This window comes from Ovis canadensis, chromosome 21 (genome assembly GCF_042477335.2).
Source record: "Ovis canadensis isolate MfBH-ARS-UI-01 breed Bighorn chromosome 21, ARS-UI_OviCan_v2, whole genome shotgun sequence".
In the NCBI taxonomy this organism is placed as follows: Eukaryota; Metazoa; Chordata; class Mammalia; order Artiodactyla; family Bovidae; genus Ovis; species Ovis canadensis.
Genome location: NC_091265.1, coordinates 64,437,644 through 64,462,529, shown reverse-complemented (window position 1 = coordinate 64,462,529; position 24,886 = coordinate 64,437,644). Strand labels below are relative to the sequence as shown.

The 24,886-nt window shown below is 52.2% G+C and overlaps 1 protein-coding gene across 3 annotated transcripts in view; it reads left to right on the top strand.

Moving 5' to 3' along the window:
* The first annotated feature begins 343 nt into the window (after window positions 1-343).
* The window catches only part of LOC138427157 (actin, aortic smooth muscle-like), a 40,090-nt gene continuing 15,547 nt past the window's right edge, over window positions 344-24,886 (top strand). For 2 of the 3 annotated variants that reach the window (XM_069566483.1, XM_069566485.1), the window contains exons 1-6: window positions 344-988; window positions 2,221-2,351; window positions 10,399-10,527; window positions 12,438-12,548; window positions 21,065-21,149; window positions 24,168-24,329. In XM_069566483.1, the coding sequence (XP_069422584.1) occupies window positions 2,238-2,351; window positions 10,399-10,527; window positions 12,438-12,548; window positions 21,065-21,149; window positions 24,168-24,329 (601 nt within the window). In that variant the 5' untranslated portion in view covers window positions 344-988; window positions 2,221-2,237. The remainder of the gene's footprint in view (window positions 989-2,220; window positions 2,352-10,398; window positions 10,528-12,437; window positions 12,549-21,064; window positions 21,150-24,167; window positions 24,330-24,886) is intronic. The other variant, XM_069566484.1, reaches the window with a different exon arrangement.

The window sequence follows — 24,886 nt, the reverse complement described above, 5'->3', positions numbered from 1 at the left end:
GCTGTTACGGCTTACCCCATGGGGCCCGCGGGTTTGCACCCCACATGCCAGAGGCTGTGCCGTGATCCTCTGAGCAGACTGGTTCCAGGGGTCTCGTCACCCCTTGCCTGTGGGACCCCACCCTCTGGGATGGGAGGTCTGGAGCTGCCCCGCTCTCTGCCTCACCAGATACACACCCTTTCAGTCAAGGTGCTGGGATGGCCTGCCTCAGAGGGGACCCCACTGCTTCAGCCCCTGCCTCATCCGGCCAGGACACCTGCCTCTGCCAGCCCGTTGCCTTCCTGCCCAAGGCTGAAGGCAGCTCTGCCTAATAGTCAACTCTCCTCCAGTGCCCGGAGCTCACATCCCAGGGGCAGGCCTCGGGGGTCTGGCAGGGGCCTGCGTCTCCATTCTTCTGCAGCAGGGCCAATTCCTGGAGGGCTCCACATGCCAGAACAACCACAAGAGTGGATACAGGAAAAGCAGAAAGGAGGTCGTAAACACTGGACGGCAAGCCGGGAGCTGGCAGGCTGGAGCTGACGTCAGGGCAGGACCCTGAGGTCACAGCTGTGTCATAGCACAGGGTGATTGTTCTGCATCATGGTGGCCCCAGGCCACCAAGACAAGGCCACCCCACGGCCAGCATCCTTGGTGAAGCAGGCAGAGAGGTTTGTAGTCTCCTTGAGAGGCTTGTGTGTTTGCAAACGTCATGTTTACTAAGTTTCAGTTAACCAGATAGCTCAGTTTTACGGAAGGCCTTTTCAGTGGACGGGGCAGGGAGGTCGTTAGTGGGCTGCACTGTCTGTGACAGTCATTCGGCTCTTTGTTTCGGTACCTCTGGTTTGGCCTAGATGCTTTCACTGTTTAATTAGAGGACTTTGAAATCTTTTTTCTAACAGAAGGAGAAATGTTGCTGAACGAGACTGATGGTTCAGCACTGAATAAACAAGAACCCCTCCCCTGAGAGCCAGGCCTGCACGGGCCACGTGTCTTCCCTGGGAACTTGGAGGTAAGAGGGGGCTGGTCGCTTTCCAAGAAGCAAGATGTGCTTGGGAATTTCAAATTTCTTGCTGACTAAGGTGTGTATAGTTAAGGCTATGATCTTTCCAGTAATCATGTACTGATGTGAGAGCTGGACCATAATGAAGGAAAAACACTGAAGAAATGATGCTTTCAAACTGTGGTGTTGGAGAAGACTCATAAGAGTCCCTTGGACTGCAAGGAGATCAAACCAATCAATCCTAAGGGAAATCAGTCCTGAATATTCATTGGAAGGACAGATGCTGTAGCTGAACCTCTAATACTTTGGCCACCTGATGCCAAGAGTTGACTCAGTGGAAAAGACCCTGACGCTGGAAAAAAGACTGAGGGCAGGAGGAGAAGGGGGCAGCAGAGGATGAGATGGTTTGATGGACATGAACTTAGTTATGCAAACTCTGGGAGATGATGAGGGGCCAAGAGGCCTGGCATGCGCAGTCCATGGGGTCACAAAGAGTTGGACAAGACTTAGCAACTGAACAAAAGCAACAACAAAAATGAATGGTTTCATGTTTTCTCTTTTCCAAAAAATTAGAAATTTTGTTTTTGGCTATACTAGGGCTTTGCTGTGGCGGGTGGGCTCTTCACTGCCGTGGCTTCTCTTGCTGTGGAGCATGTTCACGGGCAGGTGGGCACAGTGGTCGTGGCGTGAGCCTTAGTTGCCCCATGGCCTGTGGCATCTTCCCAGACGTGGGATCAAGCCCATGTCTCCTGCACTGGTAGGCAGGTTCTTAACCAATAGTCCACCAGGGAATTCCTCATCAAGGTTTCTCTTGATGCTTCTTTTAATTTTCTTCCTTCAGATGTGTATATAAAAGATTTCTAAGTAGGGATTTAACCAAATTATGTCTGAAACGGTCTGGAATTCAATTCTCAAAGTCTCAGGAATTCCCCAGTTTTTGTGAGTCTGGGCACTTGAGCAGACTCCCAGGCCCCGGAGTCAGGGGTTCCTGGCAGAGCGCAGAGCAAAGCAGCCTGGGTTTCTTTCCTTGCGTCCAAACAGGCAGGGCAGCCAGGGCAGGTGGTCATGTGAGAGCCCGGCCGCTCCAGCAAACCGCCCAGTGCATCCAGACAGCAGCTCACCCCGCAGGCAGGCCCAGCTCTGGGTGCCCGGAGCCGAGATCCTACCTGGCATGGCAGCTGCCCCTCAGGTGGGCACCTTGCGAATGGCACAGACAGCCGCACCGTCTGTCTCCCCTGCAGCTGGCTCACACGGCACCATGAACGTGCCCCTCATCTGCGACTACGGCTCGGGCTTCAGCAAGGTGGGCTTCGCGGGGACAGAGGCACCCCTGGCCGTGTTCCCAACCACCCTTGGGAAACTCCGCCACGAGGTGAGTGCCAGGCGTCCTCCCTGCGGGCCGCAGCCCACCACCGCCCCCCACCCCCAGCTAAGATTCACAGGGCCTTGAGCCTTGTCTTAAGACAGCCCACCAAGAGGACCTGGCTTGAGAACGCTACACGTTGCTTGCTTTTGCTTTGTGTTGCTTTGCTCGAGCTGCTGGGACAAAGGCCCACAGCCGGGGCAGCTTAAACAGTAGACAATTACTCTCTCCAGGCCTGGAGGCTGGAATCCCGGACCCAGCTGTGGGCGGGGCTGGTCCTCCTGAGGCCTCTCTCCTGGGCGTTCAGACGGCCGTCTCCGCCCTGTGTCCTCACAGGGTTGTCCCTCTGTGTGTGTCTGTGGCCTGACATCCTCTTCTCATAAGGACCCCAGTCCTGTGGGTCTAGGGCCCCACCCTCGTGACCTCATTTAACTGTAATCACCTCTTTAAGGGCCCGGCTCCCAATACAGCCACACTCTGAGGTCAGGGCTTCAACACAGGGTTTGCTGGGAGTACACGCAGTTCAACTGATAACATGCTTTAAGCAGTAATGAAGGGTGTGCTTTCTTGGGGGAGGGAAAGGAAGCACCAGCCTTGCCCCGTCTGAGCCCCTTCTCTCTGAGGCCATCCCCTCCCTCCTCCTGTGTCTCCTGGTTGCCCCTCCAGCCGCATACCCTGGAGCCAGGTGGGCCCATCCTGTGCGTCCAAGAAGCAGAGCGAGGAAGGGCGGGGGGCGGGAAGAGGCAGAGCCGCCTGAGTCAGAGGCAGGGGAGCCTGTCGGGTGTGTGGGTTTCCTTGGAGCCTGAGCCACCCGACCTCCCGGAAGAGCCACCCAAGCTGCTCTTGTCTAGCCTTTGTTGCTGGTGGTGGCGGCTGACTTCCAGTCCCAGAGGCTCCGGAGTCCAGGGCGGCGTGAACGCTGGAGGTAAGGTAAGGCTGCAAGTCCCGCTTAATCCACTTAGCACAGCTTAGCTGGGTGAGAGAGGGGTCCTGACACCCCTCTAGGCCGCCCTCCCAACGCGCAGCTGCAAGCCGAGCTCTGGCCACTGTGACAGCCGCCGGTCAAGGCCAGGAAGGAGCAGACAGTCCGTCGGCCCCTGCCCTCCTTCCCCTGCTTCCCCAGAAGCAGCGGCTTGGCCCGGGGCCTCCCCGGGCTCCTGCCTCCCAGAGGTTCGGGGCCTTTGAACCCCCTCTGCTCTCCACTCTCTCTTGGAGACTGAACTGTCTCTGAATAATTCCCCACCAGCCTTGAGAGGATGGAAATGCATTCACCTCGCCCCTCGCCCAAGCTGCTTTGTAGGGGTTTATCTACTGGATAGTTGGGAGGGGGGATAGGAGTTAGCTGGGGGTGTGTGGATGAGGGAGGCTTATACTTCATCTGTTGTAACTGCTGCTGGGTTAGTGCCCTGGGGCGGCCGTGACCAAGGGCTGCTGTCTTGGTGCCGAAACAGTGCAACTACGGACCCTCCTGGTTCTGGAGCCCAAGGCCCAGAATCAAGGTGTTGTCGACGGAAGCAAAGAGACAAACCGGCACAGCCTGAAAGCTGAGAATTCTGCTTTGTTCGGTGGACTTGCTGTGGGACTTAGGTCCAGTAGACATGCTCTCGGGTCGCTCTGAGGGTCTGCTCTGAAGGGTAAGGGAGGAACCAGGGGGCATAGGGGGTTTTGTGATGAAAACCAGGTACTCGGTACATCACAAGATTGCTCTTAGTTAAGGAAAAGCACATATCTCAAGTCAATAAATTTAACGGTCCTCTCTATACGGGAAGAGGCAAGAATCTGGGCTCATTGGAATCATTCCTTTGATGTGCATTTCGACTGTCTGGCTCAGCTGGTGAAGAACCCCCCTGCCAATTCAGAGATGCAGGTTTGATTCCTGGGTCGGGAGGATCCCCTGGAGAAGGAATAGGCTACCCACTCCAGTATTCTTGGACTTCCCTGGTGGCTCAGACAGTAAAGAATCCACCAGCAATGCAGGAGACCTGGGTTCAATCCCTGGGTTGTGGAAGATCCCCTGGAGGAAGAAATGGCAACCCACTCCAGTATGCTTGCCTGGAAAATCCCCATGGACAGAGGAGCCTGGTGGGCTACAGTCCATGGGGTGGCAAAGAGTTGGACACGACTGAGCGACTAGCACTTCCAGCTGTCTGGGGCCAGCATCTGCTTTTCTCCATCCCAAGTCTCCTGGGGGTGCACAGTCGGGGTGGCTGCAGTCGCTGGGGGCTTGTTGGCTGCGACACCCCCTGTTTACTTATGCAGCAGGTCACAGCACGTCTCAGGGCTACACTCTCCAGGGTCTGGGGGAGGGTCCTCCTGGCGTCTGCCCGCTTCCGGTGGCATTCGCGGGCGTGAGGCTGGATCTCTGCGGCCTCTGCCTCCATCATCCTGTGGCTTCTCTCTCCTCCTTCCCCTTCTCCACTCACTCTCCCCTCCCTTCTCTCTCATAAAGACACTAGCCACTGGGTCTCAGTTCAGTCGCTCAGTCGTGTCCGACTCTTTGCAACCCCATGAATTGCAGCATGCCAGGCCTCCCTGTCCCTCACCAACTCCCGGAGTTCACTCAGACTCACGTCCATCAAGTCAGTGATGCCATCCAGCCATCTCATCCTCTGTCGTCCCCTTCTCCTCCTGCCCTGCATCCCTCCCAGCATCAGAGTCTTTTCCAGTGAGTCAACTCTTTGCATGAGGTGGCCAAAGTACTGGAGTTTCAGCTTTAGCATCATTCCTTCCAAAGAACACCCAGGGCTGATCTCCTTCAGAATGGGCTGGTTGGATCTCCCTGCAGTCCAAGGGACTCTCAAGAGTCTTCTCCAACACCACAGTTCAAACACATCAATTCTTCGGCGCTCAGCCTTCTTCACAGTCCACCTCTCACATCCATACATGACCACAGGAAAAACCATAGCCTTGACTAGATGGATCTTAGTCGGTAAAGTAATGTCTCTGCTTTTCAATATGCTATCTAGGTGGTCATAACTTTTCTTCCAAGGAGTAAGCGTCTTTTAATTTCATGGCTGCAATCACCATCTGCAGTGATTTTGGAGCCCCCCAAAATAAAGTCTGACACTATTTCTACTGTTTCCCCATCTATTTCCCATGAAGTGATGGGACCAGATGCCATGATCTTCATTTTCTGAATGTTGAGCTTTAAGCCAACTTTTTCACTCTCCTCTTTCACTTTGATCAAGAGGCTTTTTAGTTCCTCTTCACTTTCTGCCATAAGGGTGGTGTCATCTGCATATCTGAGGTTATTGATATTTCTCCCGCCAATCTTGATTCCAGCTTGTGTTTCTTCCAGCACAGCGTTTCTCATGATGTACTCTGCATATAAGTTAAATAAGCAGGGTGACAATATACAGCCTTGATGTACTCCTTTTCCTATTTGGAACCAGTCTGTTCCATGTCCAGTTCTAACTGTGGCTTCCTGACCTGCATACAGATTTCTCAAGAGGCAGGTCAGGTGGTCTGGTATTCCCATCTCTCTCAGAATTTTCCACAGTTTATTGTGACCCACAAAGTCAAAGGCCTTGGCATAGTCAAGAAAGCAGAAATAGATGTTTTTCTGGAACTCTCTTGCTTTTTCCATGATCCACGGATGTTGGCAATTTGATCTCTGGTTCCTCTGCCTTTTCTAAAACCAGCTTGAACATCAGGAAGTTCACGGTTCACGTATTGCTGAAGCCTGACTTGGAGAATTTTGAGCATTACTTTACTAGAGTGTGAGATGAGTGCAATTGTGTGGTAGTTTGAGCATTCTTTGGCATTGCCTTTCTTTGGGATTGGAATGAAAACTGACCTTTTCCAGTCCTGTGGCCACTGCTGAGTTTTCCAAATTTGCTGGCATATTGAGTGCAGCACTTTGACAGCATCATCTTTCAGGATTTGAAATAGCTCAACTGGAATTCCATCACCTCCACTAGCTTTGTTCGTAGTGATGCTTTCTAAGGCCCACTGGACTTCACATTCCAGGATGTCTGGCTCTAGATGAGTGATCACACCATCGTGATTATCTGGGTCATGAAAATCTATTTTGTATAGTTCTTCTGTGTATTCTTGCCACCTCTTAATATCTTCTGCTTCTGTTAGGTCCATACCATTTCTGTCCTTTATTGAGCCCATCTTTGCATGAAATGTTCCCTTGGTATCTCTAATTTTCTTGAAGAGATCTCTAGTCTTTCCCATTCTGTTCTTTTCCTCTATTTATTTGCATTGATCACTGAAGAAGGCTTTCTTATCTCTTCTTGCTATTCTTTGGAACACTGCATTCAGATGCTTATATCTTTCCTTTGCTTTTCGCCTCTCTTCTTTTCACAGCTATTTGTAAGGCCTCCCCAGACATCCATTTTGCTTTTTTGCATTTCTTTTCCATGGGGATGGTCTTGATCCTTGTCTCCTGTACAATGTCACGAACCTCGTTCCATAGTTCATCAGGCACTCTATCTATCAGATCTAGTCCCTTAAATCTATTTCTCACTTCCACTGTATAATCATAAGGGATTTGATTCAGGTCATACCTGAATGGTCTGGCAGTTTTCCCTACTTTCTTCAATTTAAGTCTGAATTTGGTAATAAGGAGTTCATGATCTGAGCCAGAGTCAGCTCCTGGTCTTGTTTTTGTTGACGTATAGAGCTTCTCCATCTTTGTCTGCAAAGAATATAATCAATCTGATTTTGGTGTTGACTATCTGGTGAAGTCCATGTGTAGAGTCTTCTCTTGTGTTGTTGGAAGAGGGTGTTTGCTACGACCAGTGCATTTTCTTGGCAAAACTCTATTAGTCTTTGCCCTGCTTCATTCCACATTCCAAGGCCAAATTTGCCTGTTACTCCAGGTGTTTCTTGACTTCCTACTTTTGCATTTCAGTCCCCCATAATGAAAAGGACATCTTTTTTGGGTGTTAGTTCTAAAATGTCTTGTAGGTCTTCATAGAACCGTTCAACTTCAGCTTCTTCAGTGTTACTGGTTGGGGCATAGACTTGGATTACCATGATATTGAATGGTTTGCCTTGGAAACGAACAGAGATCATTCCGTCGTTTTTGAGATTGCATCCAAGTACTGCATTTCGGACTCTTTTGTTGACCATGATGGCTGCTCCATTTCTTCTGAGGGATTCCTGCCCGCAGTAGTAGATATAATGGTCATCTGAGTTATATTCACCCACTCCAGTCCATTTTAGTTCGCTGATTCCTAGAATGTCGATGTTCACTCTTGCCATCTCCTGTTTGATCACTTCCAATTTGCCTTGATTCATGGACCTGACATTCCAGGTTCCTATGCAATATTGCTCTTTACAGCATCGGATCTTGCTTCTATCACCAGTCACATCCAAAGCTGGGTATTGTTTTTGCTTTGGCTCCATCCCTTCATTCTTTCTGGAGTTATTTCTCTACTGATCTCCAGTAGCATATTGGGCACCTACTGACCTGGGGAGTTCCTCTTTCGGTATCCTATCATTTTGCCTTTTCATACTGCTCATGGGGTTCTCAAGGCAAGAATACTGAAGTGGTTTGCCATTCCCTTCTCCAGTGGACCACATTCTGGGTCTGAGGCCTGCCCTAAATCCAGCCGCATTCCAGATCCCTAAATGAGTCACATCGGCAAAGAACCTGTTTCCAAGCAAGGTCACACTCACGTGGGTTCTGGGGGCTACACGTGGACCTATCCCAGGAACCGCCATTCAAACCTCTGCTCTGCTCTGTGATGCTGGCGCTGGGGCTCCTCTACCAACTGGCCTCCGAGACGTTCTGCAAATAGCAGGCACCAAAGCCACTCAGAAGGCGGCAGGAGGGGGCGGGCTTCCTGTTCCCCACACTATTCAGCCCCACTACCCCCTACCAGCAGGCAGTCTTCATCCTCCCCTCCATCTGTGGATTGCCCTGCCGCCCCAAGAGAGCCCCTCCCGGCCCTGAGGGGCCTCCTCTGAGCCTTCGTTCTGCAAACCCACTGCCTGGTTCTTCCCACAGTCGCGGGGCCTCCAGGGGGTCCTACTCTCTGTCCTTTTTGCGTTTCAAACTCCCAGCACGGTGTAACCGCCTCCCTGTATTCAGTCCCTCTGTGTGAAACCCTTGGTGTGACGTCTCTTGCCCCAGCAGGTTTGAGCGTTTGTCCTGCAAGGTCAGTCTTAACATTGAACCTAAAGCAGCGGGAAAGGGGTTCAAGAGGGAGGGGTTATATGTGTAACTAACGCTGATTCATGTCGATGCACGGCAAAAAATCACAATATTGTAATTATCCTCTAACTAAAAGAAAGAAAGAAATAGCCTAAATCCTAAAAAAAAAAAAAAGAAAAATTAACGTCGGCTCACAGAACAACATGCTACAGTCCCAGGGAGGGCGTAAAACCTGTTCATCCTACAAAGAGGTTCAGTGAGAAACACAGTGTAGGTTACATACCTGGGGAAGCACAAGATTACTGCAAAAAAGTTCAAATTCCTCACCAAAATGGCACCACGTGACCAAGACGGATGATCAGGCAGCGAACCCTCTATTGGAACCGCGGCCTACTGGGTTCTCAGTCTTCGTGTTCTGTCCGGCATCTCGGTGCCACCTGTCCGGGCTTCAGGCGAGTCCCTGGTGAAGCTTCTGCCTCCAAGAGGAGTTGGCACACGGCAGGATGCTCCACGTGGGCTCATTTCCATCCGTGCCAACCACGCCACAGTCCCTCCTGGGCCCTTCTGTGCGGCAACAGGAGGGCAGGAGACCCCTCGTGGGGGACCTCTGCCCATGGAGGGGCGGGACAGGCTCTGCCCAGAGTCACTCAACCGCTGTAACCAAAGCAGTCGTCAGACCCGAGCCCTGTCCACGCTGAACCAGGATGAGGCTGCCTCTTCCTCATTCCCGCAGGCACCCCTGGTCCCTCTCCTTTCTCACGAAGGATGGGCTGAGCTGAAATCTGCCCCTTGTATCAACGGATACTTTCAGTTTATAAAATGTGTTCCCAGCCACAGACTTACTAGACTTCATCCCTGGCAACACTGTGGCCAGATGCAGGGCCAGCCGGCCATTGTCACACCGGCCAGACAAAGAAGCGGAGCTCAGAGAGGGTGGACTCCATGCATGAGACGCACGGCCTCTTCTGCCTAAAATACTAATTCCTGAGATGGGAGAGCTCTGTGCGGAGGAGCTGTGGTGCTCCCTGAGGGGGCCTCCTATCTCCGAAATCCACTGCAGCAGGGCAGCCTGGCACTGCCAGGCCATTGGGTCCCCAGCATCACTGCCACATGCACCATCGCAGCTTGGCACCATGCGGCATGGCCCCCGCGCACCAGCACACCACCACAGCCCGCTGCCTCCGCACCAGTGCCAGCCTGCCCCGGGACACCAGGGCCGTGCTGCCCGCAGATGCCCTGTAGCCAACAACGGAGCGCAGCGGGACACCCAGGCAGACCCGCTGCTGGGAGACACGGATGGATGAATGCCCCTGATGAATGACTTTGGCTCAAGGACTCCTCCAGGCCGCCCATCCACCCCACCGTCCTGCACCTGGCCTCAGAATCGGACACCAGCCTGGTGTCTCTCCTCCTCGTCTGGTGTGTTCCCGAATAAAATCCTTGTACTGTTCATCTCCTCTTGGTGTCTCATTCTTGGTGGACTCAGATTAACATACAGCTGACTCTCAGATCGTTTCCAAATGATGGAACACATGGTTTAATCTGCATTAAAGTAGATTTGTCTCCCCCCAAATAACGAATTATACTAAATTGGAGACTCTGCCTGCTTACTTTCCAAAGCAGTGTGTCCGCCCCCACCCCCACTTCCAGAGCTCCTTCCTTCCCACCCCTCTCTTTGTGGCCTTAGTCTCCTCACCTGCAAAGCAGGCAAGCGCCTGTCCCAGCAGGGGTTCTGGGTGCACCCTCTGCAAGCAGATCATCTGCTGAAACCCCTTAGCAGCATTCTGACACAGTGTGGGGGTCTGAGGAGGCCACCAGCAGCAGCGCTGTGACCCAGAGTGGTCCCCGGCATTACACTGGGGCTCCCTGCCGTCCGCTAGGCACCCACAGACCAAAGTCGAGGGAGATGCTGCTGAGGGCAGACGTGGCCTGGCCTGTGTGTTTCAGAAGCTGTTGGTGGGAATGGAAGAGGAAGACTGGTTCATTGGAAACGAGGTTCCGAAAAACCGAGGGAAACTCAACCTCTTATACCCCATCTCTCGAGCTGCCATCACCAACTGGGACGACATGGAGAAGGTAGGCTGCAGCCTCTGTTGGGTGGGATGCGCTAAAGGGCCCCCACCAATGCCTGGGCTGGTCTGCTGCCCCGCACCTCAGAAGGGATGTACGGACGACATCCAGGGCTCTCCCGGCGTCTCCTGGCTCTGGGTCCCCGGGGATGCCACACCACAGTATTCACCATACAGGCTTTAGAACCACAGACCTGGACCCGAGTCCCGCCTCCATCACGCATGACCTGTGTCATTACGGACCCACAGTTTGGCTCTCTGGTCCTCAGTTTCCTAATCTGTAAGAAAGGGGTCTAACTTTTCCTACCATGTAATGCTGTTGTGAGAATTAAAGGAGACAATGGATTTTAAAAATTCTGAAACACGCCCCACACCTATTAAGATGGCTATTATCTTAAAAGCAAATAAACACCTCACCCCGCACCCTCCACCAAATGACAAATGTTGGTGAGAACGAGGAGTCAGAAATTGGAATTCTCAAACACTCTTGGTGGGAATGTAAAACAGTGCAGTCACTACAGAGAACAATATGGTGGTTCCTCCAAGAGTCATGCTGGAATCACCGCGAAAGTGAACGTGCTAGCCACCCAGTCATGTCCGACTCTGAGACCCTGTGGGCTGTAGCCCTCCAGGCTCCTCTGTCCATGGAATTCTCCAGGCAAGAATACTGGAGTGGGTTTCCATTCCCTTCTCCAGGAAATCTTCCTGACCCAAGCATCGAACCCAGGGTATCCTGTAGATCAATCAACCTCCAGAAGATTTTTGCTGTCTGAGCCACCAGGGAGGCAATCCCCCTTCAGCGTGAATCCCCAAAGACTTGGAAGCAAGGCCAGGAAGAGATATTTGTACACGTGTGTTCATGGCAGTAAGATTCGCAACAGCTAAAAGGGAGACATGACCCAAGTGTCCTTCAGTGAACGGCTGGACGCACAGTGTGGCCCTTCCATACAGTGGACTGTTATCCGGTCTTTAAAAGGAAAGAAATCCTGACGCAGCTAGAATGGGGGTGAACCTTGAGGACAAGATGCTCAGGGAAATAGGGCAGTCACAGAAGGGCAATAATGTATGACGCCACTTCCTCGAGGACGGAGGGTCATCAAGTTCATGGAGACAGAGATTGGAGGCTGGGGACCAGGGGCTGGGGGAGGGCATGGAGAATTAGCGTTTCCTGGGGACAGAGTGTCCGTTCGGGGAGATAGAAAGTTCTGGAGATGGATGGAGGTGACGGTTTTACAGCAGTGTTCATGAACTTAATGACCCTGGACTGTGTGGTTGGAAAAAGGTTACAATGGCAAAGTTTGTGTTCTGTGTATTTTTGTTATTGCTGTTCAGTTGCTCCATCGTGTCTGACTCTTTGTGACCCCATGGATTGCAGCACACCAGGCCTCCCTGTCCCTCACTATCTCCCAGAGATTGCCCAAGTTCATGCCCGTTGAGTTGGTGATGCCATCCAACCATGCCCTATGCAGCAGCTTGAACCACTCTCTCAGTAACTGAGGGCTCCATACGTAGTCGAACAGGTCCACGTTGCCTTGGACGATGTGTTAAGTATCAAAGGCTTAAGGTCATCCCGACACGGAGTGGCTGGAAACAGGGATGGTCACTGGTTACCTCCCACACTTTCCGTGGGCCAGGGACTTGGGGGCAGCTTAGCTGGGTGGTTCTGGCTCGATTCTTACGGGGTTGCAGGCAGGTGTTGGCTGGGGCTGTGGCATCCGAAGGCTCAACTAGGGCCGGAGGACCCATTTCTGAGACGTTGCTCTGCAGGGCCAGCAAGGGGGCCTCTCTCGACGTGGCCTCTCTGCGGGGCCTCCCTACAGTCCTCGAGGCCCGCGGCTGGCCTCCTCCGGGTGGGCGATGGGAGGGGCCGGGGTGGGAGCCGCGGGGCGCTGACGGCCACACCCCCTCTCTTGTCAGATCTGGCATCACTCTTTCTACCAGGTGCTCCACGTGGCCCCAGAGCAGCACCCTCTGCTGATGGCAGAGCCGCCCTTGAACTCCACGTCCAGTAAAGAGAGACTGTCACAGGTGAGGGGCCAGGAGCTGAGCTCGGGGCTCAGGGAGCAGGCTGGGGGAGGGCGGCAGGGACCCCCCCCCGCCCCCCCCCGCCCCCCCCCCGGCGAGACCTGACCCTTTCGATAGCAGCAGCAAGCGCGGCAGCTTCCACCAGAGGGCTCAGCACACCGTCGAGCACAGGTAAGTCATTGAAGCCGAACGGGTTCATCGGGACCTGCAGCCGCTCTCTGTGCAGGGCGCTCATGTGCCCCTTTGGGCAGGCAGGGAAACTGGGGCTTCCAGGAGCCGAGGAAGTCATTGGCTGAGGTCACACAGTGAGTGGCCTGTGGACACATCCAGACCCCCGGGGCCTGTGTTTGCAGTGTATTCTCAGCATTGATGCCTAGTGTGTCCAGCCTGCGGGTCTAAGCCTGACTTAAAAGCTCCAGGACCTCCTCCGTCTCTAGGCCTCACCCCCTGGCTTGTCCCCCAACCCCAAGGAGTGGGTGATGTGTGCTGGTTGGATTGCCTCAGCTTGAACTGGGTTGAACTGGGTGACGGAGCCCATCAAGACTGGTGGGGAGAGGGGAGTGTGCGCCCAGTGCAGATGGCAGAGCCCTCCTCAGGGCTGGGGTCCAGAGGGGGCAGGGGCCGCAGCGGCTGCCTAATGAGGACATCGGCGAGCTAATTAAGCAAGCAGCCAGGTTCTGCCACCTGGCTCGGACTCCCTGGATCCAGCGGCACTTCCTGCGGTGAGCAGTGACCCAGCAGGCATGCCCAGCGGTCCGAGGCACCATCTGCCCAGGGAGGAGGCTCCCTCCACGGCCCAGAAACAGAGGAGCGTCCATCGCAGCACAGATGTGAGCTCCGCCTCATTTAACACAGGGCTTGGGGGCGCCCACAGTCCTCCCCTGCACGCGGGCGGCGGGCCATGCCAGGCGGCACGTGGACCCGGCATAAGCCTCAGTCGTGCCATGGCAGACAGCAGCCTCGAGAATGCCCAGTGCCCGAAGGGGCCCTTGTGAGCCGGAGAGAAGAAAGAGACAGAAGCATCCCTCCCCCGAGGGGACGCGCTGCTCCAGACAGTCTTGTTCGCGGCTCCCCAGGGAAGCAGAACCGGGAAGATACACATGCGGTGGAGGAAACACGCAGAGTCAAGGGATTTAGACCTGTCCCTCCTAAAGGAAACCAACCCTGAATGTCCACTGGAAGGACCGATGCGGAAGCTGAAGCTCCAGTCCTTGGCCACCTGATGCCAAGAGCCAACTCACTGGAAAAGACCCTGATGCTGGGAAAGATTGAGGGCAGAAGGAGACGGGGACGACAGAGGATGAGATGGTTGGATGGCATCACTGACTCGATGGACAAGAGTTTGACCAAACTCTGGGAGATGGTGATGGACAGGGAAGCCTGCTGTGCTGCAGTCCATGGGGTCGCAAAGAGTTGAACATGACTGAGCGACTCAACGACAACAAGGAGAAATACATATTATTGTAAGGAGTCAACGAGGATTGTGGGAGCCGGCAAGTCCCAGCATCTGCAGCCAGCAGGATGGACCCCAGGACAGTCAGTGGTCTAAATTCCAGTCCAAACCCACAAAAAAAGTGATGTCCCAGGATTTCCTGAGGGCTCAGTGGTAAAAATCTGCCTGCCAACGCGGGAGACACGGGTTCGATCCCTGATCTGGGAAGATTCCGCATGCCTCAGGCAACGAAGCCCGTGTGCTACAACTCCTGAGCCTGCGCCCCAGAGCCCGGGAGTCGCACTTACTGAGCCTGCAAACCCTAGAGCCGGGGCTCCACAACAGTAGAAGCCACAGGGCCAGAAGCTTGTGCTGGCTGCAGCTAGAAAAAGCCCGGGAAGCAACGAAGACCCAGCACAGCCAGAAATCAATAAAATAGTAGTAAGGACTATATTTTTAAAAAAAGACCGGATGTCCCAGCTCAAAGGCAGTCAGGCAGGAGGACTTCCCTCTCCTTCAGGGAAGTTCAGGCCTTTTGTTCTGTCAGCCCTTCAGCTGATTAGATGAGACCCACCTTCCCTGGCGGCTCAGGCGGTAAAGAATCTGACTGCAATGAAGGAGACCTGGGTTGGATCCCTGGGTGGGGAAGATCCCCTGGAGAAGGGAATGACTACGCACTCCAGTATTCTGGCCTGGAGAACCCCACGGGCCGAGGAGCCTAGCGGGCCACAGTCCATGGGGTCGCAAAGAGTCCAGCAGAACTGAGTGACTCACGCTTTCACTTTCACACCACTCACTGTGGGAAAAGCAATCTGCTTTGCTCAGTCTATGGGTGGCGCTAGTGGTAAAGAACCCGCCTGCCGGTGCAGGAGTCTTAAGAGACACAGGTTCAACCCCTGGGCCGGGAAGATCCCCTGAAGGAAATGGCAACCCACTCCAGTATTCTTGCTTGGAGAATCTCATGGATGGAAGAGTCTGGCGGGCCGGCCACAGTCCATGCGGCTGCAAGAGTCGGCCATGACTGAGTGACTGAGCACAGCCCTTAAGTGCCAGTCTCATCCAGAAACACCCTCAGACACACCCAGACCCATGTTTGACCCAATGTCTGGCCCCCCTGTGGCCCAGGCAAGTTGACCAGCCTCGTACTAACTGCAGTGCCAGCCATGAGGCCTGGCTCGGGCGCTTCCCCACCACCCCCAGGCCCGCTCCCTGCCTTTCTGCCACAACTGTCTCTGAATTCACTCCCTAATTGTATCAGGATCCCAGGAGGAAACCAAAGGATGCCCACATGGGGTAGCGTTGGTAAGAGTTTATTGAAGAGCCGACAGGCACGGGGAGCCCAGGTCTCAGAACGGGCACAGGAGAGGCTCAGGGCTCCGGGCTGGTAACGAGCCGACACACCCCCAGGGCTGAGTGGGCAGCCGGAGCGGGGGGGCAGCAGCGGCCAGAGGGGCCAGGAGGGAGGGAGTGGGGCCCAGTGCCTTCTCCCGCCTCCCTCGTCTCTCCTTCAGGACGCCCACGGGCAGATCCCAGTGGGTCACCCAGGGCAGGGGAACCTGTGAGCACAGCCCAGGATGGAGCAGTGCTGGAGGGCGGGGGCTTCTGCAGACAAACCAGAGGCAGCCGGCCGGGGCGGCTGCGCTGAGGCCCCGGAACGCCACCTCCCTGCGGACAGGGGACTTCTCCACATCTGCGGCTCTGCGCCGAGCTCCCCGTCCTGCCCCGGCCTTCCAGCGGGGCTGGACTGCGGGGCTGGTTCTCCCCGAGAATGAACGTGTATCTGAAGAGGATTTCTGGGGACCAGGTCCCAGGAGAGAAACCAGTGTGGGGTCAGCCCAGCACACAGGGAAGGGCGCGGGCTGGCATTGAGACCCTCAAGTGCTGGCCTCGTGACCTCGGGTGGGTGACTGGTCCTCTCGGGTGTCCTGGTGCTCCCCTCAGAGGATGATAACAGTATCACCCGGGGGCGCTATGGAAATGAGATGAGTTAACGCTGTAAAGCGCTTGTCCCAATGCTTAACACCATCAAGCACTCACTAAACGCTGGTTCTCATCCCTAGGCCTCTGTTGTCTCATCTCTGAAGTGGGAGCTTGACCTCAGGTTCCCTGAAGACCCTTCTAAGCTCTTGCCAGGCCAGGGGGAGTGGAGCTGCTTTTTTCTTTGTGTTTTTAAGGGGAAGGGTCTCTAGCTGAATCGTGAAAGCTGCCCTCCCACCTCCACTAGGATCCAAATTCCAGGGTCCAGTCGGGGGGGAACCCAAGAATGGCACAGACGTACAGGCTGACCTTTGTGCGGATGGACTTGTGTTCTCACCTCTCGGGGTAAATCGTCAAGGCCCAGACCCTGCTCTGTAATAACCCCCTTAGAGGGTAGCATGCTTTGTGAGTAATACACTCCAGTGGGGTGTGTTCCATGTAGAAGGCTGTTTAAAAAGGCTGTCTTGACCTGGCTTGGGGTCTTGGCTAGAGGCTGGTTAATTTCCCTCTTGGGCAGCGGATTAAGCCCACACCCCAACACCCCTGTTTGTGGTCCTGTCACACACCCCGGGCACTATACATCTGCCCTAATTGCTTCAGAGCTGGGCACTAGACCGCTAGGGTCTGCGTCTATGCACAGGAGCCCATGACCTTAGCCAAATGAGCCGACCCAAAGGATCCCTTGAAACCGGGCAGACCACCCCGCGGGCACCAGTGCTCTGGACCCAACAGCGCCCGCTCACCCTATGCCTGGGTGCACCCCCGTCCCACCCCCGTGGCGCAGCCGGCAGTTTTCCCTGGTTTGGGGCTGCATGTGACCAAGTCTGCCTGCTACCTACCCAAGTGACACCGCGCTGAGTCCCGCCACCGGAAGAGCCTATACAATTTCCCCGCTGGTCCAGAGGTTAAGAATCCTCTTGCCAACGCACCACAGGTTCAGTGGGGACACAGCTTCGATCCCCTGTCCAGGAATATTCCTCATGCTGTAGGGCAACTAAGCCCATTCACCACAACTACCGAGCCCACGCGCCCAGAGCCCGGGCTCTGCAACAGGAGGAGCCGCCGCCGTGAAACCGGAGAGGAGCCCCTACACCCAGACCAAAGCCAGCGTGCAGCAAACCAGCCCAGCCAAAAAAAAAAAAAAAAACCGCCGAAAGTGGCTGCGTCTGGAGTGCAGGGGCAGGAACAGGCTTAGGAAGGACTTAGGGAACTTTAAAAACAAGGAAAAAAGAACCCGTAGTCCTGTGGACCCCAGTGTCCCCATCTTGCAGGAGAATCGTTCACTCACCCCACCAAGGCCCCAGAGGTGGTGCCCCGCGTGCCCCGCAGCCCGTGCTCACATCCCACTGCTGCCACCTGCTGCCTCCTGTTCTTGCCCACTGGGCGCTCATGTGGATGGGGTAGGGGGGGCTCCTACATCACACCCATTAGGGGCTGCCACCGTGGGCCATAAACACGAGGCTGTGCCTCCCTGTGCGCTCCTTCCCCCTGCACATAGCACCCGGGAAAGATTTCTTGACCAAAAGCCATGTCTGGACTAAGTGCCTGGCCTGTAGGTGACACACAATGGCCGTTACCTTTCATTGCTCCATCGTGATGAAACAAGCGACTTGTCCCAAGTCCAAGTGTCGGAATTTTGATGACGTCTGGAGACGGGAGGCCCTGGGACCTGGCCTTTGCTGTGGTGCTTGCGCTGGGACACACCTCTCCTCCAGCAAAGAAATGGTCAGTCAGTTCAGTTCAGTTCAGTCGCTCCGTCGTGTCCGACTCTTTGCAACCCCATGAGTCCCAGCACGCCAGACCTCCCTGTCCATCATCATCTCCCAGAGTTCACTCAGACTCACGTTCATCGAGTCCGTGATGCCATCCAGCCATCTCATCCTCTGTCGTCCCCTTCTCCTCCTGCTCCCAATCCCTCCCAGCATCAGAGTCTTTTCCAGTGAGTCAACTCTTCCCGTGAGATGGCCAAAGTACTGGAGTTGCAGCTTTCCAAAGAAATCCCAGGGCTGATCTCCTTCAGCATGGACTGGTTGGCTCTCCTTGCAGTCCAAAGGACTGTCAAGAGTCTTCTCCAACACTACAGTTCAAAAGCATCAGTTCTTTAGTGCTCAGCCTTCTTCACAGTCCAACTCTCACATCCATACAAGACCACAGGAAAAACCATAGCCCTGACTAGACGGACCTTAGTCGGCAAAGTAATGTCTCTGCTTTTCAATATGCTGTCTAGGTTGGTCATAACTTTTCTTCCAAGGAGTAAGCATCTTTTAATTTCATGGCTGCAATCACCATCTGCAGTGATTTTGGAGCCCAACAAAATAGTCTGACACTGTTTCTACTGTTTGCCCATCTATTTCCCATGAAGTGATGGGACCAGATGCCATGATCTTCATTTTATGAATTGTTGAGCTTTAAGCCAACTTTTTCACTCTCCTCTTTCACTTTCATCAAGAGGCTTTTTAGCTTCTCTTCACTTTCTCCCATAAGGGTGGTGTCATCTGCATATCTGAGGTTATTGATATTTCTCCCGCCAATCTTAATTCCAGCTTGTGTTTCTTCCAGTCCAGCATTTCTCATGATGTAGTCTGCATAGAAGTTAAATAACCCGAGTGACAATATACAGCCTTGATGTACTCCTTTTCCTATTTGGAACCAGTCTGTTGTTCCATGTCTGGTTCTAACTGTTGCGTCCTGACCTGCATACAGGTTTCTCAGGAGGCAGGTTAGGTGGTCTGGTATTCCCATCTCTCTCAGAATTTTCCACAGTTTATTGTGATCCACACAGTCAAAGGCTTTGGCATAGTCAATAAAGCAGAAATAGATGTTTTTCTGGAACTCTCTTGCTTTTTCGATGATCCAGCAGATGTTGGCAATTTGATCTCTGGTTCCTCTGCCTTTTCTAAAACCAGCTTGAACATCAGGAGGTTCACGGTTCACGTATTGCTGAAGCCTGGCTTGGAGAATTTTGAGCATTACTTTACTAGCACGTGAGATGAGTGCAATTGTGTGGTAGTTTGAGCATTCTTTGGCATTGCCTTTCTTTGAGATTGGAATGAAAACTGACCTTTTCGAGTCCTGTGGCCACTGCTGAGTTTTCCAAATTTGCTGGCATATTGAGTGCAGCACTTTGACAGCATCATCTTTCAGGATTTGAAATAGCTCCACTGGAATTCCATCAGGTCCACTAGCTTTGTTCGTAGTGATGCTTTCTAAGGCCCACTTGACTTCACATTCCAAGATGTCTGGCTCTAGATTAGTGATCACATCATCATGACTATCTGGGTCGTGAAGATCTTTTCTGTACAGTTCTTCCATGTATTCTCTTCTTAATATCTCCTGCTTCTGTTAGGTCCAGACCATTTCTGTCCTTTATCGAGCCCATCTTTGCATGAAATGTTCCCTTGGTATCTCTAATTTTCTTGAAGAGATCGCTAGTCTTTCCCATTCTGTTGTTTTCCTCTATTTATTTGCATTGATCACTGAAGAAGGCTTTCTTATCTCTTCTTGCTATTCTTTGGAACTCTGCATTCAGATGCTTATATCTTTCCTTTTCTCCTTTGCTTTTCGCCTCTCTTCTTTTCACAGCTATTTGTAAGGCCTCCCCAGACATCCATTTTGCTTTTTTGCATTTCTTTTCCATGGGGATGGTCTTGATCCCTGTCTCCTGTACAATGTCACGAACCTCATTCCATAGTTCATCAGGCACTCTATCTATCAGATCTAGGCCTTTCAATCTATTTCTCACTTCCACTGTATAATCATATGGGATTTGATTTAGGTCATACCTGAATGGTCTGGCATTTCTTCAATTTAAGTCTGAATTTGGTAATAAGGAGTTCATGATCTGAGCCAGAGTCAGCTCCCGGTCTTGTTTTTGTTGACTGTATAGAGCTTCTCCATCTTTGGCTGCAAAGAATATAATCGATCTGATTTCAGTGTTGACTATCTGGTGATGTCCATGTGTAGAGTCTTCTCTTGTGTTGTTGGAAGAAGGTGTTTGCTACGACCAGTGCATTTTCTTGGCAAAACTCTATTAGTCTTTGCCCTGCTTCATTCCACATTCCAAGGCCAAATTTGCCTGTTACTCCAGGTGTTTCTTGACTTCCTACTTTTGCATTCCAGTCCCCTATAATGAAAAGGACATCTTTTTTGAGTGTTAGTTCTAAGAGGTCTTGTAGGTCTTCATAAAACCGTTCAACTTCAGCTTCTTCAGCATTACTGGCTGGGGCATAGACTTGGATTACCGTGATATTGAATGGTTTGCCTTGGAGACGAACAGAGATCATTCCGTCGTTTTTGAGGTTGCATCCAAGTCCTGCATCCAACACCGAAAATAACTGCGCCCATGTGCACTGGGGACAAATTCCAGAGCGAAAGATACAAAGAGACCAAAAAACTCAACTGCCACTTCTGAAGAGCTGGCAGCAAAAAAAAGAAAAAAGGAAAACTGACAGAAAGTGGGTAGTGCTGGCAGAAGCGGGGCCGTGCGTGTGCCCCCTGCTCTCAGCACCACAAAGGGGTGTGCAAGCCACCTACACCACTCCTCTGCTCACCCCTGGACACACCCCGAGCCTCCCCCACGTCGGGAAGCAGCTCATCCCCACTCAGGGGCGGCCAAGCACCTATTACTTGTTCTTGCCACACACACCCTTCTGCAACAGGGGCCCCGATCAAGCCTTGCCTGAATGTCTTGTCTGGCCTCTGGTCGATTTCTATTGATTGGGGAAGGCCAAGAACCCTGGTCCGTATGGGTCCGCCCACCCTTGGAGAGAGGAAAGAAGGGTGTCCTCAGTGGAGGGACCAGCAATGGCTTCTCAGAGGCTTTGGGAATCTGCGTTTTCCCCACCGTGAGGAAATGGTGGCTTACAAGACGGCGTGATGCCCTCTAGTAGGTCCCGAGACTGCGCAGAAGGTGCTCACCCGTTCAGTACCTGGGAAGGGTGCGGGCCCATTCTGCAGACGGGGAGACACGGTGTCACAGAGGTCGTCAGGGTAGGGCTGGGATGGAGAGGAGCATTCCTGACCCTGCTGTCTGGATCCCTCTGGGGGAGTCATGTGCTCATGGAATTTAGGCAAACTGCCTCCTGACTGCTTCCACGCCTCTCGCACGCAGATCCTGTTCGAGACCTTCAGCGTGCCTGCCTTATATTTAGCCAACCAAGGAGTCCTTTCTCTCTATGCTTCTGGCCACACCGCTGGTGAGTGGCCCTGAAGAAGCCCGCCCCTAGGAGCCCACGCCCACACCCAGCCCATCCCTCTGGCTGTCCACTCCCTTGCTGCCAAATAAGAAAAAAAGGAAAAATGCATAAAAGCCACCTACGAGCCCTTTTCAACCCTCCTGGTTGAACTTCCCCCTGACCTCCCGCACTGACTCACTTTTTTCCTGAGCATCTCTATTGAGGTGCATGTGCTGAACGGCAGTGCGTACAGCTGGATACACCTTGAGGCGTGGATACATCCTGAACCCACCCACACAATCAAGAGGATGAACTTGTCCATCACCTGCAAGCACTCCCCGCCCCACCCCACACGCTGCCTCCTCCGGGCGTCTGTCCCCACACATGGGTCTGCCTCTTCCAGAGTGGGTACCCTTTCCTGTACAGCTTTTTACACTCAACATGATTATCTGGAGAATCACTCGTGTTGTTGTTTGTATCAACAGCTCATCCCTTGCTACTGCCGAGTAATGCTCCTTTGGATGGGTGCCCATACTTCACCCATTCACCCGGGAATGGACATTTGGGGTGTTTCCAGTTGGGGAGTTTTATCAATAAAGTTTCTGTGGACATTTGTGTACAGGTGTCCATCTGTGCACATTTGCACGGACACTTGTTTTCATTTCATTTGGGCAAATACCCAGAAGGGAGGTGACTGTGTTATATGGTAGGTGGATGTTTAACTTTTTAAAAACTTGGCCAAACTAGTTGCAGAGTGGTGTTGCATGGGCTGTTTTGTGTGGTCCCACACAGCTGTTGTGAGGGGCCCGGTTCCCCCAAGGCCCTTGATGGGGTCAGTCTTTCATTTCTGCTTTTGAACAGGTGTGTAGCAGTGTCTCATTGTGGTTTCAATCGGCATTTCCCTGAAGACCAATCAGACTGAGCATTTTTCATGTGTTTATTTACCATCCGCAGATCTGCTTCAGTCTGTTCAAATGTTTTGCCCAGTTTTTTATTGAGTTGTTTATCTCGAAGCTTTATGAATTCTTTTTGTATTCTGGGGACAAGTCTTTTATCAGACAGAAGTTTTGCAACTATTTCTTCCCAGTTTATGACTTGACTTTTCACCCTCTTCAATGTGTATTTTGAAGAGCAGAAGCTTTTAACTTCAAGGAAGATCAATTTATCAATTTAGTTTCTGTGGATCTTATTTTCAGTGTCATATCTAAGAAATACATGCTGAGCTCAAAAAGTTTTCGGCTGTTTTCTTCTAGAGATTGTCATTTAGTTTTCCATTTAGATCCATTTCGACTAAATTTTTGTATATGGTATGAAGTATGAGTGAGGTTTTGTGTGTGTGTGGAGGTCTCATGTTCCCCACAGTATTTGTGTAAAGACCAGGCTTTCTTCATTGAATTGTCTTTGCCCATTTTTTGAAAACCAGTTGTCTGTGTCGGGGGCTCTTCTTCTCTGTTCTCTGTCCTGCTCCCTCAGTCTGTGTGTGCTAAGTCGCTTCAGGCGTGTCTGACTGTCTGTGACCCCGTGGACTGTAGCCCGCCAGGCTCCTCTGTCCACTGGGTTTCCCAGGCGAGAATCCTGGAGCGGGTTGCCATTCCTCCTCCAGATCAGTTTGTGTAGCTGTAGGATGATACTACTTTGTCTTGATTACTGTAGCTTTGAGAGGGTGAGTCACTCAGTCGTGTCTGACTCTTTATGACCCCATGCACTGCAGCCTACCAGGCTCCTCTGTCCATGGAATTCTTCAGGCAAGAATACTGGAGTGGCTTGCCTTTTCCTGGCTTAAGAAGTCTTAAAATAAGAATATGCTGGTGCCATGCCCTTGCTGTTGTTCAGTTGCTAAGTCATGTCCTACTCTTTGTGACCCCATGAACTGCAGTGCGCCAGGGTTCCCTGTCCTTCACTATCTCCCAGAGCTTGCTCAAACTCATGTCCATTGAGTTGGTGATGCCATCCAACCATCTCATCCTCTGTCATCCCCTTCTCTTTTCTTCTCACTCTTTTGCAGCATCAGAGTCTTTTCCAGTGAGTTGGCTCTTATGATCTGGCCAAAGTATTGGAGCTTCAGCTTCAGCATCAGTCCTTCCAGTGAATATTCAGGACTTGTTTCCTTTAGGACTGACTGGTTTGATCTCCCTGCAGCCCAAGAGACTGCCAAGGGTCTTCTCCAACACCACAATTCAAAAGCATCAATTCTTCGGTGCTCAGCCTTCTTTATGGTCCAGCTCCCACATCCATACATGACTACTGGAAAAACCATAGCTTTGACTATACAGACCTTTGCCAGCAAAGTAATGTTTCTGCTTTTCAATATGCTAAGTCTGTCATAGTTTTTCTTTCAAAGAGCAAGCGTCTTTTAATTTCATGGCTGCAGTCACCATCTACAATGATTTTGGAGCCCAAGAAAATTAAATCTGTCACTGTTTCCACTTTTTCCCCATCTGTTTGCCATGAAGTGATAGAATCAGATGCCACAATCGTTGTTTTCTGAATGTTAGTTTTAAGCCAGTTTTTTTCCTCTTTGACCCTCATGAAGAGGCTTCTTAATTCTACTTTGCTTTCTGCCTTTAGAGTGGTATCATCTGCATATCTGAGGCTGTTGATAACTCTCCCAGCAATCTTGATTCCAGCGTGTGATTCATCTGGAATTCACTGGGCGTTTCACACGATGTACTCTGCAATAAGTTAATTAAGCGGGGTGACAATATACAGCCTTGAACATGGTCCACTGCAGAAGAGAATGGCAAACCACGTCAGTAGTCTTGCCTTAAGAACCCATGAACAGTATGAAAAGGCTAATACCTGAATGTCTGATTTAATTAGAAAACCTGCAGGCTTCCTCTCCAATGCATTTAGCCGCTGGTCTGACCCAGATTGGCACCATCCCAGCACATTTTCCTGCAGGGAAAGCAAGTGTTCTCCTCAGATCCCTTGTTTTCCCATCCGGTTATTGCTCCTCTGCCATGTCTTCAGGCAGACCTGACAACTGATAAGCAATGCCCTGTACCTGACATTATGATGCCAGTGTGTTTTCTTGCCGAGGAATGACAATTGAATCCGGAGAAGGAATGACGTACTTTGTGCCCATCGTTGACGGCTGCCCTTTGCACCAGTCAACCCTTCACATGGACATTGCCGGCCAAGACCTAACCTTGTACTTCCTACATCTGCTGTCAGAAAGCGGGCACTCATTTGTGAGCACAGGTAGGACGTTGCTCTTCTCAGCCAGGTAAACCAGTCTTGGGGCTGTAACGGCCTCCTTAGCGTCCTCCACCTACAGCTCTCAATTTGTAAAGCAAAGGCTACCTTATCTTCCTTCTAGTTCTAAAAAGCAATGCTATCTATGTTAGGGACCTTTAGTGCATTGATGATGGCAACAAGGATGATGGTGAAGATGAGGGTATGATGGTGATGAAGGTGGTGATGCGGGTGTAATGGTGCTGATGGTGCTGATGGTGGTGAGGGGATGCTGACGCTGATGCTGATGAGCTAAGCTTTACAGAGTACTTACCTGTGACAGGCACCAGGCTAAGGAGACAGTCCACACACATCCTCTCATTGCTTTAGGCTTCGAGACCCTGAGTAGAAACAATTACCTCCACTGCAAGAGGAATAGGTTTAGGAAAGTTAGATGACTTCAACTTCCCATGACTAGTAGGTATAACTGCTGGGAAGGGAACTAAGGACTGCAGACAAGGAGGTGCCTGTGCACTCTTCACCCTCTTCCTGGACTAAGTCCCAGCCTGTGGACCCTACCTGAC